Source organism: Camarhynchus parvulus, chromosome 14, assembly GCF_901933205.1.
Source record: "Camarhynchus parvulus chromosome 14, STF_HiC, whole genome shotgun sequence".
In the NCBI taxonomy this organism is placed as follows: Eukaryota; Metazoa; Chordata; class Aves; order Passeriformes; family Thraupidae; genus Camarhynchus; species Camarhynchus parvulus.
In genome coordinates, this window is record NC_044584.1 from 588,229 (window position 1) to 603,265 (window position 15,037).

Sequence of the window (15,037 nt, forward strand, 5' to 3'; positions counted from 1 at the left end):
TTCTGGCATATAGTGTTGTTCAGGGAAATATTAATGTACATAGAAATAGATATATATAAAATTCAGTCAGATTCTTTCCCTGAGATATTTTTTTGTTTTCCTTTCTGCAACAGTTGAAAGTAGAGGAACCAAAGGTATTTCTCAGGCTGAACTTCGCCTGGCTATGAATGTGGGGAAGCTGGAAGCCAGGATGCTCTGTCGTCTTCTGGAGAGGTACAAAGTTGTCAAGGTGAGGCTAAAATAAAATAATTCAGATGCTTTTTGAAACTGAAGGTACAATTTTGGTTATTTTGGGAATAACACTGTTGACCTTAAACATTAGAAACAGCAGAGATTTGAGAATGACAGTGAGAGAGTCCTGGTAAGATTGAAAAGAGAATTAATTCAGTTAAGGAAAAGGTGTGTAAGGCAAGGGTTCAGAATTAGGATTGTAACCTGCTCTAATCAGAGCACTGAAGAATCTTCTCAAAGACCCTCTGTCCATGTAAGATCATTAATCTACTTGCCTTTTGAAAATACCAGGAAATTCTGGAGTAAACTAGTTACTTCTCTAGGAGATATGATTAAACTTCTTATTTCCAGATATGTCAGCGGTTTTTTTATTTCACTAGACAAATCCAGATACCATGTCTTGCATGCCCAACAGTCTCTTTCCACAAAGGCAGGGTAATTGTCATCTTCCCTTAATGGGGAATCTTTTTAGAAAAGTCTTGTCATTTAATAGAATGTTCTATAGAGTTAAAAACAAGCTGTATAAACATGTTTTCCCCCAGTCAGCTGTGAAAATGAAATCTTCCCCTATTGATTAGTGGAGTGTGTGAGTTTGTAGATCCCTGTTGGAGCAGACAGGGCAGGCTTCCACTGAAGTCTGAGTCACTCAGGGAGCTGCAGTGCCCTTATTTCACAAACATTTTTGTTCTGAAAAACATTGATTTCCACTCTGAATACACACAGTTTGTTCTTCCTCTGACTTTTTTCCATCCCACATACTGTAGGAGTTTCATTCTAATACACTGGTAATGCAGAATTGTTTATTTTTCAGGCAGAGAATTCCTTTTGATTTCTCTGCATGAAGGTTAGGGACATTTTTGTTACTTAAAAAAAATAATATTATATCTTTTGATGGGTGGGGAATAACACTGAGAACATTTTCCCTCTGTTGATGCTGGAGAACACTGATAGAATGGAGAAACAAGGTGGTAAAATAACATTCCAACTGTTTCCTCAGGGTTTTATGGAGGATGAAGGTCGGCAAAGGACAACAAAATACATTTCCTACATTTTTGCAGAGGAGAGTGATTTAAACCGTCAGTTTGAGAGGGAGAAGGCCAGGAGTGAGCAGCTGGCTACAGTTACTTTGGCTCTGGTGCCAGAAGATTCCCCACCTGTGGAAGATGCATCTCCTGGAGAAGAGGAGGCTGTGGCCTCAGAGTCTGACAATGAGGCAGAGGGGAAGGACAGGAAGAAGAGAGGTAAAGGTCAAAAAGCCAACTCTGGTTCTCCAGTGAAATCACGTGTCCAAGATGATGTCCAGCAGACAGCACCAGCCAAAGGTAACTTGTGATTTGGAAATCTGGAGAACAACCTGCAATTTTCTTATGGATCATTTTATTAAAGGGCAAATAAGATGTTATTAGCTTCCATTATGGCTTTTGGCCACATACTTATTTTTAAGCCTATTTGGTTATTTCCCTGCTTTGCCCCCACATTGTTCTGGTTTGGAACACCAAGTGTGATAACCTCTGGAGATTCTCAGGGCTGAAGTTTGGCCTGCTGTCTGTGTCCAGTCGTGTTTGTGCTGCCTCTCCTGATCCCATGCCATGTCTCCCCTTTTCCCTGAGCTCACACACTGTGCTCCTTGGATATTCAGGGTTGGGATGACTTGACCCACAGCCTTACTCACCTGAGCATTTTGTAACAAAACTGTCTCCTGAAGTTAATTACCTCAGTTTCTTCTTTAGTTATTTGGAACATGTTAGTGTGAAAGCTACCAGTCTTGGAGGGGACATATTTTAAAAAAATATAGTGGGGGGGGGTTTACTTAATTTTTTAAACCTATTTAGATATTGCTACAATTTCTCTGATAAACTCCAATGTAAGAGAAGAGATCTCTATTTTTCTATGGAGATTATCTTTGGAGTAGTATTAAATTCTTATTCTGCTTTGAGTCAGAAAAGTCATGTTTCTGACAGAACTTGAGAATCTTTGAGACAGAAACTCTCCTTTTCTCAGACAGCAGTTTCTGGATAAGCCCTTCATGACTTTCCAAGCTGTGAAAAGGTTTCTGAGTGGAGAGAATTATTTGATGACCGAGAGTTCACTTTTTTTTTTAGCTCCACTTTTGGAGGCTGAATGCAGTCTTTCATGGTCAAACCACTGCTTCCAGCAGGGCAGAATGTATGAAAAGTGTAGCAGAATGCTTTTAAGTGCAGCTTCCTGGGTAGATGGGAGAATGCCTCTCAGAGAGAAAGCTGAGCAGGGAGAGCAGAACAATTACAAGGTTTTTTGTTCTCAAACCAGGCTCAAAGCCAACAGCTGTGAAGTCTCAAGGAAAGAAGCAGCCTTCCCCTCAAATTCTTGAAGATCCTGAGGAGCTCCCAGACAACATTTCAGGGGATAGTTCTACTTTGGGAACTTTAAAGCAGGAGTCCAGTGTTTCTACCTGTGCTCATCCCACGGATGAAGATGGAGATGTGGCTGAGGTGGAGGAAGTCAGACTTGAAGATCCTAAGGTAAGATCACATGTCTTAATATCTTCTTGTTGATACAGCTGTCTGAGCTAAGTTTTATGCTCTTATAGCAAGACTTCAAACTAGAGTTTTTGTATTTATTTATCAAATTGTTTTGGGGTTTTTTTTTTAATTAATTTCAAAGTACATTCATATTTTGGCTGCACTGCATTGTAGATATAAGTGAAAATTTTTCCAGGAGGGTAAGTGGGTATATAGGATATATATAGGAGGGTAGATGTCCAAAATAACAGTTCTGGGTTAGTTCCCTGGTGCCCTCCAAATCGTGTGCTGACTGAACGCATGTCATAGCTTAATGTAGCACACAAGGGCTGCTTATCATCCCCTGTCTGCCTTCCTGGGAAGGGGAGATAAGAGACAATCTTCATTTTAGTAGTTTATTATAAATAAATCCATCCAAATGGGTGTTGCTATAGGACACAAAATAACACAACGTGCACATGCAGCTCTTCCAAGGTAAAAAGAGCACTTTTAATTTCTGACTTCAACATTTATAGATTTCCAAAAGTGACAGTGGATTGGAGGGTGACAGTGCCACCTCTCCAATGACACTGGACAAACCAACAGTCCATCAAATTTTTCCTCTTCCATAAAAGAATGCAAAACAATAAGTTATTTACAGAAAGTGTGTGAGAAAGTTCATTACAAGAATGTAAACATCAGAAGGCTTAGAAAAACTTAAAAAATCAGGGCGTGTCACTATAGGACATGAAACAACATGAGCACACACACTGCTGCTCTCAAGGTGAAGAAAAGGGGAAGTTTATTTTCTGACTCTAACATTTATAGTTTTCCAAAAGTGACAGTGGATTGGAGGGTGAAAGTGCCACCTCTCCAAAGACACTGGACAAACCAACAGTCCATCAAATTTCTCCTCTTCCATAAAAGAATGCAAAACAATAAGTTATTTACAGAAAGTGTGTGAGAAAGTTCATTACAAGAATGTAAACATCAGAAAGCTTAGAAAAACTTCAAAAATCAAGGCAACAATTGGGGAATTGCTCAGCTGCAGACAGGCTGGCTGATGTCCCCTTGTGCTGTGCTGTGCTGTCCCCAGAAGCCCTGTGGCCCCAGGAAGGAGAAGCGCTGCAAGGCAGCGGCGCCGGAGAGGCCCCACGAGACCTACAGGCTGCTGAAGCGCCGCAACCTCATCGTGGAGGCCGTGAGGAACCTGCGCCTCATCGAGAGCCTCTTCACGTGAGCCAGGGCTGAGCCTCCCCTCTGGGGTGCTGGGAGCACTGGGGGCTTGTTCCTTCTGCCTTGGCTTGTCCCTGCTGGCACCGTGGCTGTAAGGATGGGGAGGGTGGTTGAATCTTAATCAGCTCATTGGAAGCAGCAATAGTTCCATGCAGATGATTACACAAGAGTGCTTTCGTTTGTTATATGTCTCATAACTACAGATCAAAGAACTTACTTATCCCTTCACTTATATATCCCTTCAGAGTGTGCCAAACTTGGGATCACTGTGACCCAAGTCATTGTACAGCACTTCCCTGCTGCAGGATTCGTGCATCTGCATCAGTTTTATCTCATCTTTGTTCATGTGTTGTTGTGTATGGACTGGAGAGACTCAGGTTTTCATGTCACTCATCACTGGCATCCTAGCAGGGCCCTCAAAGTTTGCTTTTCAGTGCAGTTTTACGTGGTGTTATATCTCTTCTCCTAACGCCTTATTTGAGCTGGAGATACTTCCTTAAATGTCTTTCAGACCTTTAAGGTTTCACTTCCAAGAAGAAATGGGAATTCTGGTGCTCTGCTGGATCCTAAATTGGCAGTGCTATGTTGTCACAAATAGGATCGCACCATCCATCTTCTGTGTCAGCACAGAAGATCCTGGCGTATCAGTATACCCAGGGCTGCTTGCTGTAGGAATGTAGTAAGAAATCATGGCCTTACTCTCCTCTGGTCTGAGAATTTTGAAACCTTCTGTCACCTTGTTTAATTGCAGAGTGTTACAAAATTAGAGCCTCATCTGGCACCAGCCTCAGCAGTGATTGATTGAGTCCCATCCAAGCGCAGGCTTGGAAGCTATTTCAGGTCTCTGCTGTTCCTGCAGTGCTGCCAACAGGTTCCTCACAGGTTCCTCAGAATCAGTGGAAGTTTTCTGCTAGGAAATTTACTGGTGTTTGCCTTCCATTTGTTAATTACCAGGATGTGGTAATCTTTTGGGACAGTTGAAGTCCATGTGTACATTCAGTTACTCTTCATTTCCTTGTTATCTGCCTGGTCTTTTTCAGAATTGATTCCCCAGGAGCCCAGAATTAGGGCCTGGGACATTTGTGGGAAAGTGCATGGGAACAGGCATGGGGAGAGTAAGGTGTGAGCACACCCTTGCCAACTGTGGCAAGGGAAGAAGGGAGAAGGGAGCTGGCTTCACGTGGTGGGATATGTCTGTCTGTATCCATGTTGTGAATGCAGGAGTCATTTCTGTGCTCTGAAACCACTGAATAAACCCTTTCTGCCTCAAGCTGAACTGAGCTCACAACTGCAAGAACTGACTGCATTTGTTAAATCACTACTAAAAAGCTGTAGGTTCTCCTGACCTTGGGGAGGCTGCAGTCATAATTGCACTGTAGCCATGCACAGGGGAATCAGACATTGAGAATTTGCTGTCATCAGAACAGCAGTTCTCCCTTAGCAAGGAAAAGCTTGAGTAGAAAGAAAAGAGAGCTGAAATGTAAAGCAAAGTTCCCAGTTGTCTCAAGCAAAAGGGAAGAGGGAGCAGGGAAAGAAACAGCTGTTGACCACACATCCTGCAATGTTGGAGCATTGCTGGCCTTAAAATGCAAGGTATCTTTGGCATCTTCCAGACTTCAGAAGATGGTGATGGATCAAGAGAAGCAAGAAGGTGTTTCTACCAAGTGCTGCAAGAAGTCCATCGTGCGGCTGGTGCAGAGGCTGGCGCGGGACGGGCTCCTCAGGCTCTACCGCACCACGGTCATCCAGGATGGCATCAGCAAAAAGGTGACAGCACAGCCACAGCCTTCTTCTCACTTCTCACTCTATCCTGGGCCTTTTTGCTGGAATGCATGGCTGACTTCCCTTCTTGTAGCAGAACCCACAGAGGAGCTACCTAGAGGCTTCATGTCAAACTAAGCTACTGTGAGAGCCAGTTCACTGCTTTCTGTTACTGGGCTGCAGATAATTGAGACCAAGGAATAGGCCAGAGATCAAAGTCTCTGAATCTCCCTTCCCAGAGGTTCTGCTGCTTATCTGTTCTGTGATTCATGGTTCTTTCCCTGCACTGCCAGGCTGCACCAAAAATCTGTTTAAACCCCTTTTGAAAGCCAAGAGTGTGTGGAAAATCCTCAGTGAGCTTCTTGAGTTGAAATTTATAGAATGTGATTTTTAATTTTAAAACAAAAATCTGCTGTTACTGAGGTTTGTGGAAGTCAGTGGTTGTAGAACTGAGACTTGTCACTTATTTTAGTGTGAAGTGCTCATAAGCAGAGAATTGAATCCACTGAAAATGACCTGCTGCATAATTAGTGTAGAGCACATATGAAATCTCACCAATCTGAATTGTGTGCGTGCTTTCAGCAGCAATACGTGTTAGCTTGGCCATTCACCTAATGAGCCCTGACTTTTCACTTTTCCCTCTCAGCCTAATATTTACAGGTCAAAGTACTTGTTTCTCAGATATTTCAGCTTTTAAAAAGACAAAGCCCAAGGTGTGTAGAAATGTCATTAGCAGTTTATTGCTACGAAAACCATGCACTTTGACCTCTTGTTTAATACAAAGTAACAACAGGAATTTTCATCCAAAAATGAAAATAATTAACTGTTAATCTCAGATGATTATGCATCTGATTAAGAGCCAGTATCTCCATAGACACCTTTTGTTTGTGTTGTGCTGCTGTGGACAGGTGGAGTTTGTTGTGCACCCCTCAGTGAGTCCCAGTGATCCCCTGGTGAAAAGCGCCATCGAGCAGGTGCGGTTCCGCATCTCCAACTCCAGCACTGCAAACAGGCAAGTCTGGCCTGTCTGGGATGGCCTGGGGGAGCTTGGCTTATCTAGGGTATGCAAAAATATACGGAGGAAATAAACACAAGGTAACAAAAAAAAACCACAAACAAACAACCACTTTAGCGACAGAGAAATGGAAGCGCAAAGCTGAGGCGACGTGCTGATATCTCCTGAAGTCAGGGAAGAACAAGAATTGAGCTCTGCTTATTTTTGACCTAAGTGCTGTGTGGTTTTGCTACAGGATTAAAGTCCCCCAGACACCAACATCCCAGGAGCATGGTGAGGAGGAAAACCAGGGACAAGAGGCAGTTCCTGGCTCAGGAAATACGCAAGAAAGCTCATGCAAAGCTGATAATAGTCAGGCAGGAAAAGCTGATGATAAAATGGGCATAGCACAGCTAAAGAACTATCATCCTGTTACAGGTACAGCCAACTTTGGGCTTTCTATCATCCTTCACTTTCCCATTTATTATTAATAATAATTTCTAGATGTCTCCTAAGATACAAAATTTTTTTTCTCCTCCTATAGAAATAAAATTTAATTTATATTAAACCAGTCTAACTTATCCAATGTTTTCTTAGCTGCTTGTGGTTCCTACAGTTGTGAACTGGAGCATTTGTATTTACTACTACTTATTTACTATTTGTAATTTACATTAACTTTCAACTGCCCATCTTCCCTTGCACTTTACTTCATATTATTTTTGTGCAGGGAGCTGTTTCTCCTGCTCTAATCCTCTTTTTGTTTCTATTTGGTCTTTAATCTTCCCTCCCAGTTCCAGGACTTGGACGTTCTCTTGGCTTTCTTCCCAAAATGCCCCGTTTAAGAATGGTCCACATGTTCCTCTGGTACTTAATTTATGGACACCCTTTAAATGAAACACGGCAAAAAGGAGGCAATGATGGTGAGAAAACAAAAGGGCTGGATGAGAATGCAGCTGTAATTGAAGCACAACCAGATGGGACCTTAGAAATTGTGACAACTGTGGTGAATCCTGAGAGCTCTGCACAGGAGACTGAAGTAGATCTGTCTAATCAAACAGGTAAGAAGTGGCACATCCTCACTTAATTACTGCCCTTACCATGGTTCAACACTGCAAAACAGATAAAAGTCTACTTCAGAAAGGTTTGAAGATCAAGGGTTTAGAGAATTTTCAGGTCATTTTGGATTTGCAGACTGTGACCTGCCAGTTGTGTTGTGCTTGAGCAGTCACAGAGAGACTCTAGGTGTGGGTGTTGGGTTTGTTGTGTCTGAGGCTGTGTCCTTGTTGGCAGTGTACGTGGATGACTCCTCCTGGATGCGTTACATCCCTCCCCTGCCCGTGCACAGGGAGTTTGGCTTTGGATGGGCTCTGGTCAGTGACATCCTCCTCTGCTTGCCTCTCTCAGTCTTTGTTCAGATTGTACAAGTCAGCTACAAGGTATGGTGCTCTTTTGTTTTCCTTCAAAGTCTAATGATGGCAGCTGTACCTATAGGCTGGAACAAATATTCCCTTAATCTGTTTTAGCAAAACTAGACCCTGGAGAGGAGAGGAGACACTTCAGTGTTTTACAGAAAAAGTAGTTGCTTTTCACAGGCTCACTGTAAAAAAAAAAGTATAGCCCTTTAATACTGCAAATTTTTAAGCTACTGTTTTGCCAAGAGCTTTTTGTAATCTCACTGAATCCTCTGCTTTATTGATTAACAAGAATAATGTTTAAGCATTTCACAAAAGCAGCAAGGTTTACTTTGAAAATATTGTAGTAGGCAATTCTGGTAGCAAAGCTTTATACTTGAGGGGATAGTTACGTTTTGCATTTTGATTAACTTCCGAAATACTTCTAGGTGGAAGGTCTGGAAGATTTTTTAAATGATCCACTAAAAAAGCACACTCTGATCAGATTTCTTCCAAGGCCAGTCCGACAGCAGCTCCTCTACAAAAGGTAAGCAGCTGAGTCAAAATAAGAGGCTCTAGAGAAGAACCAACAGTGGCTGGTTGTTTTCTCAGTTATTTCCTGTCTGTGTCAAAGAGAACTGTGGCACTTAAGACAAGGACCATCAATCCTCAAAGGATGGTGTGCCAAACTGTATTTTTCTCTCCCAAATAGAAGGTAATAAGAAACTAATAAACAATATTCATGTATGCTGTCAGGCAGTGCTTGAGAGCTGGGAGGTTCTGTCCTTCATAACTCATGAGCAGGATGTTGTTTCTGTATAAAACACACTCCAGACTGCTGCTAAATTCAGAATTTAATAGGGTCTAAGTGTTGCTGTCCTTCATAAATCTTTCCAGAGGTGCCACATTTCCCAGCTCCTGCCTCTCACACATTCAGTTTCTCCTCATACTTTCCGTGGCACATCTGCCATGATTTGCCATTTCTCTTCCAGGAGATGTAAAACTTGAAGTTGGACTGAAGAAAGGAAAGTGATGTGAATGTGTGGAATCAAGAGCACCGTGTTAGTTTTCCCCAAAAAGTCCCTGCTGACAGTTTGTGAATGGTTGGAGGTTTAGGTGACATTTTCCAAACATGCAAATGTGCCTTTGGTGAGGGAGCAGGGCTGGGCAGTATCAGCAGCCAAGGCTAGTGGGGAGGCCAGGTTTGCAATTCCAAACCTATTGTTAAATCTTAGCAATTAGAAACTGGATTGATGGCATTTTCTGAAATCTGCAGGCTCCATCTGATGGAGGGATGCAAAACAATATGACACATAACCAAGCTGTCTCTTCAGCCTCCTTTTACTAAAACTTCTAATGGAGCCAAATTTCTAAGCCTGATCTTTCTGACCCCCAGGGAAAACTCCTGCCAAAATCCAACTCCCATTTAACTGCATTTAATTAGATCTTAGTGAAGTTAAATGTGGGCAAAGCTGATTTTTTACAAACTGTCTCAGAAACTAAATCTTGCAGAAGGTTCCTGCAAGTGCCAGAATTTTGCCATAGATGTAGGTATGCGGATGGAAAATGCTGCACTTTTTGCTCAGCCAAAGCTTTGAGCAACTGAAGCAGCTTCTTGGAGAAGTAATTCTAAACAATCTGAACTCCAGGAATCATTGCCCAGTTCTTCATTCATACATGTATGAAGGCCTGTACTTAGCAGTCATGTTTTCTTACTCCTGTCTTCTTTACATAACATGAAATTGTCTGCAGATCTGCTGTTGACCATATTTAATTCATTTTTACATATGTTATTTATGGCTTATTTTCTTTCTTGCTAGCAAAATTTTGCTTAGTATTTGACTAAAATACTAGGTTTGTGATTTTAGGAGAGGAAGTTTGGACCCTTGTGGTATTACATGTTTTCCATAGGCTGATAATTCAAGCAAAAATACCACTTCAGAAATTCTATAACTCGGTGGTTTGCTGAAAGCTCGGGTTGCTACATGAAAATGTTGGATTTTCTGGTATCACTTCTCTATTTTCATGGGTGCTAATTGTATCACTCCTACCATTGCTACAGGAGGTACATCTTCTCAGTGGTAGAAAACCTTCAGAGATTATGTTACATGGGACTGCTGCAGTTTGGCCCAACAGAGAAGTTTCAAGACAAAGACCAGGTAATTAAAAAAAATTTAAAAGGCAGTTACTCTTCATGAATCTTTCAAGACCTGGGGTTCATAATTACCTTAAATAAAGTACTGATGTTTCAGAGATATGTGCAAACCTCCAGATCCAAGTGATACTGTAAGTTGTGCAGGTAATTTTTCACCTCTTTTCTCTGGAAGGGAACTCCTGAAATATATAATGCTGAACACTGCACACAATAATGACCCAGGAGGTCCCAGACTGGCAAGACTTAATGAAAAATGAGTATGACACATTCTTTTCCATCAAGCTGTTGAGCTTGGATGTCTGACACAGAATAATGGCACTGATCAGAGTAAAATAATGAGATTCATGTGCATCTTTTTAGATAGAGAGCACCTGCAAAGGAGAAAGCAGACCAGACTTTATGAGGGTAAGAAAGTTAATGAGGCCCCAAACATATCCATTCCAATTCCAAGTGAGGACTTGCAGGAAATAGAACTTGGAATATCCTGTGCACAAGGGAGAAAAGAAACTGTTCTAAATCTAGAAAGGAAATTTCTGAATTGCTATCAAGGGAATTTGGGAATACAGAGCAATAGTGTGGGAATGGGTGTGGCCTCTGTCAGAGCAGTGGCTAAAATAGCAAAGACAGAAGCTGTCCAGTCCTAACCCAGCTGGTGTGTCCTGCTAATGAGGCAGTTTCAGTGCTGTTTACAGCCTGAGCTGTGCTGTGTGTGGCAGGTGTTTGTGTACATGAAGAGAAATGCTGTGATTGTGGACACCACCATCTGTGACCTGCACTACAACCTGGCCCAGAGCAGCCGCCCCTTCGAGCGCCGCTCCTACGTCCTCAACACCCTGCAGGACGTGGAGAACTTCTGGTTTGATCTGCAGTGTGTCTGCCTGAACACACCCCTGGGTATGGCACACTTGGACCCCCTGAGCACCCTCTCTGCCCCTTCTGGGCACATCCCAGTTCCTCTTCCCTTCCTAAAACTTGAGCCAGGCTCTGGTTTTCTGTTGGATGCTAATACCCAGTGGGTGGGAAGAATGATGTGCAGAACTTCGTGATATCAGAAAGCTAATTAATTACTTTATTATAGTAAAACTATATTACATTATTTTACACTAACAAGAACTATCACTAACTAACTAAGTAGAAAACCCATGACTCTCTGCTCAAGAGTCCTGACACACACACACACATGGATCCAATTGGTCAGTGAATGCCAAACACCATCACCACAATCCAATCAAGCAATCACCTCGGGTAAACAATCTCCAGAACACACTACACATGGGCACAAACACAGGAGCAGCAAATGAGATAAGAACTGTTTTGATCATTCTTTTCTCTGCTTCTCTCAGGAGAAATCTGAGAAAGCTAAATCCCTCTCTGTTCAGAGGGCATGTGAATACCACGGTTTTCCACTTCTGCTGTTTTGGAATGTTGTCCTGTGCATTGTAAAAAAAAAAGTTGGGAGCTGTGTCCATATAATTCTATAAAGTTGTGATCCACTTGTGTTCAAAGCATTGCTGCCCTGTTGGAAATACCAAAGTTGACAGTAGCCCTTCTGTGTGAGAAGCAGGCATGTTGTATTGAGAAGGGGTAAGAATTGGCAGTATTATGTGGGAGCAGTAGATTGCCAAAGCAAGGTGGATTGAAGATAAGTTGAATCCTGAGCTGTCATGCTGACAGTGCAACCCTTTTGTCTGTCCAGGAGTTGTCCGCTGTCCTCGGACAAAGAGGAGCAACCTTGCAGGGGAGGAGAGTGCCCTGGATGTGGAGAAGGAGCAGGAGTCAGCAGTGAACAAACACAACCTGGAAAGAAAGTGTGCCATGCTGGAATACACCACGTAGGTGCTGCAGCAGGGTAGGCCAGAGGAGCTGTGCAGGGGTTCAGGGTGTTACTCAATAGCAAAAGCCCTTGAGACTGGAGCATCTCAGCTGGGTGTTCTGTGGAGGTCAGAGCTGAACTGAGTCCAAGGAGATGTAGTTCTGGTTTTTGTTCCCAAAAACTTGGTTGCCAGGTTGTTGTGCTGGAGGGATGGGATGAGCAGATTTGGATTTCTTTCCAGAGCAGTACAGGTGTGTGTTGCAAGAGTCCTGAGGAGAGCAGAGTTGGAAGGGAGGGAATGCTTCCCAAGTACTCTGAATGCCAGGAGTAACAAATGTAAGGGTTTTCTGTTCCTGTGCTTTATATCATGGTATCTCAAGTAGCTTCAGCAGCTCCCCAGTGCCACAGTCTGAATCCTGTCCCTTTGTGCTGCACTTGGCTGTAATTGGTTGCAGATTAATTTCTAATGTGCACTGTGATCTGGAGGTGATCTCTGGAGCATTTAATCTTCTGCCTAATCACACTCAGAATACCTGGGGGGGTTGCATGCTCACAACGTCTGACAGCCATGCAGAACCCCAGCTAAGTTTTTTTGATTGTGTTGTGCACTGTGGTTTAGCTCTGTCAGTATTCTATTCTGTTTCAATAAACACTCTGTTTAAATGTATTTTCAGTTAGTTCCATGTTGCAGGTAAATATATCAAGTTACCTTAAAAAAAATAATGGAGTTGAGGGACCCAGTTCCACTGATCCTTGCTTGAACTTGCATATGGTCTCTTTGTGTGGCAGTAAATCTTTTAAATTGGATTTCTGGTGTTTACTTGCAGTTAGACTGGGGATGACTGTGACAACTTCAAGAAAGAAACAGTTTTGGGATGTAATTAATGGTATAATATTACCCCCTAAACTGGGAGGGCAAGGGGAGAGTTCTGCACATTGCACACACACCAGTAAGAGCTCTGAGAAGGAATCTGCACAAAATAATTCCTGTGGGTTTTGTTCCTCTTGCCGGTAGAGGCAGCAGAGAGGTGGTTGATGATGGATCCATCCCTGGAGATGGGCTGGGAGCTGCAGGTCTGGATTCCAGCTTTTATGGGCATCTGAAGCGCAACTGGATCTGGACAAGCTACATCATCAACAAGACCAGGAAGGTGGGTATTTTAAAATTTATACACTTCTCCAAATTTTAATGTTCTTAAGGTTGAGGTAGTGACACCAAATTCTGCGTGCATGCTCTCAGAAAGGATTTACAGCACTGGAATGAAATGAGTGCCAGATGTTCACAAATCTTGGTGCTGAAGTGAATGAAAGAATTGGTTATAAATTCAATTTGAAAACTGAATTTTGAATTTATTAATACATTCAACCAAAGGAGAAATACTTCCATGAGTGAGCAGTTCACACTACTCAGTGGTTCCTCTTGCCTTTCTGGAATGTAGCAGTTGTCAGACAAAAAGCAAAACATCCAAAACAAGGAAATACACAAGGAAAAAAAACTAGGGAGCCCAACACATGCAAATCAGAATTCTGGCTAATGTCCTGTCTCTGATGAAAGCTTGTAAGAGCAAGGGATATTTCCTCAGAATGCTCTCCCAGCTGTCTGCAATTTTGGCTCAAGGCCATTCTAAATCTGGGGCTGATGTTTCAAAGCAGTAATAGCTTTTCTTTTTTAGTATTAATTTGTCTGGTTTTTGAGCATTTGTAAGTCTTTACTATCCCCAGCCTCCTGTGGCAAAGTGTTTCAAATTCCTGCTATGTGCCACCACTTCCTTTTGATGCCTTAAGCTCCCCAGTAATTGAAGAACCGAGGGAAGCTGTGAAAAATACATTCTTCATTTTTCTTACTGTTTCACTGGATTTTTGTAAACATCTCTCATGTCTCTCACATTCATCCCCTTTTTTTAAGACTGACATCTGCCATTCCCAGCATGGAACTGTCCTGTCTTTAGTCATTCTTGTTGCCTTTATTTTAACCTGTGATAGTTCCACCTGTCCTTTTTAAGGTGGAAATACAATCTGAGAGTGCTTCAAGGTTGTGGCCAAGCACAGATTTTTACAGCTTCTTAGTGTTGCTTTACTTCCCTAAGAATTCCATACATTTCCTTTGCTTTTTCACCATTACCAGGCACTGAGCAGGGACTTTCACAGAACTGCCTGTAATTACTCTCCCCTAAGCAGTGCACAAATCAGAGCCTATCAATGGATATAAAATTAAGTTGCTAATTTATTTCCCTCAGGCAGGATCATTTCACTCTTAATTCTGTCTGCTGTTCAGTCACCTCCTTGTTGAGCAGTAACACAACCTCCAGCAGCTCTTTCCTCTCTGCTCTCCTCTCCCTCCACATCTTGTGACCAACTTCTGCCCCCAACAAGAGAAATGGGTTTAGCAGAGAATGGCAAAACTCCTAACACATTGCAGTTGGTTCAGGCTCAGATTTAGGATGGGCAGAATGTGCTCTGTGAGGCATTTACTCAGTGTTTGTGTTTGCATTTTGGTTTTGTGCTGTTCAGAAGTTCCTTTGGAATGTAAAATGCTAACACTGTTTTACAGCAAACTGTGCTCAGCCTCTGCAGCAATGAAATAATCAAGCATTTCTTTTCCAGTAATTACTGCTTTTAAACCTGAGGACATTTCTAACCTTCACAGTCTAGTGGTCATTCCAGGGTGATTTAAGAAAAGCTTTGGAGCCATTTTAATGTGTGGTAGTAATAATACAAATGAGTTCTTTCTTATAGCCAAGGATCTTTTCTTTTAAACTGAAAATTTATTGCTGACACTACTCAGATTATAAAAGTAAATTGTTGTTAAAACCAGTGCACCCCTTTTGTATGTCACCTTTTTTAAAGTTGTGTTGTCTTAGGAAAATACAGTTCCTGAAAATGGGCTGACAGCAAGACTCCCCACCTTCCTCACCAAACACTCCCTGCCACTCAGTACTGGAGGTAAGGCCTGAGACTGTGCCACAGCTCCTCCTG

The 15,037-nt window shown here is 42.3% G+C and overlaps 1 protein-coding gene across 1 annotated transcript in view; it reads left to right on the plus strand.

Moving 5' to 3' along the window:
- Window positions 1-15,037, plus strand: part of GTF3C1 (general transcription factor IIIC subunit 1) — a 40,064-nt gene that overhangs the window by 7,580 nt on the left and 17,447 nt on the right. Inside the window, 15 exon segments of the mRNA XM_030957835.1 lie at window positions 114-229; window positions 1,229-1,553; window positions 2,521-2,732; window positions 3,808-3,947; window positions 5,561-5,714; window positions 6,617-6,720; window positions 6,959-7,140; window positions 7,494-7,760; window positions 7,993-8,138; window positions 8,543-8,640; window positions 10,156-10,252; window positions 10,965-11,142; window positions 11,945-12,080; window positions 13,077-13,212; window positions 14,923-15,004. Coding sequence (XP_030813695.1) covers window positions 114-229; window positions 1,229-1,553; window positions 2,521-2,732; window positions 3,808-3,947; window positions 5,561-5,714; window positions 6,617-6,720; window positions 6,959-7,140; window positions 7,494-7,760; window positions 7,993-8,138; window positions 8,543-8,640; window positions 10,156-10,252; window positions 10,965-11,142; window positions 11,945-12,080; window positions 13,077-13,212; window positions 14,923-15,004 — 2,373 coding nt within the window.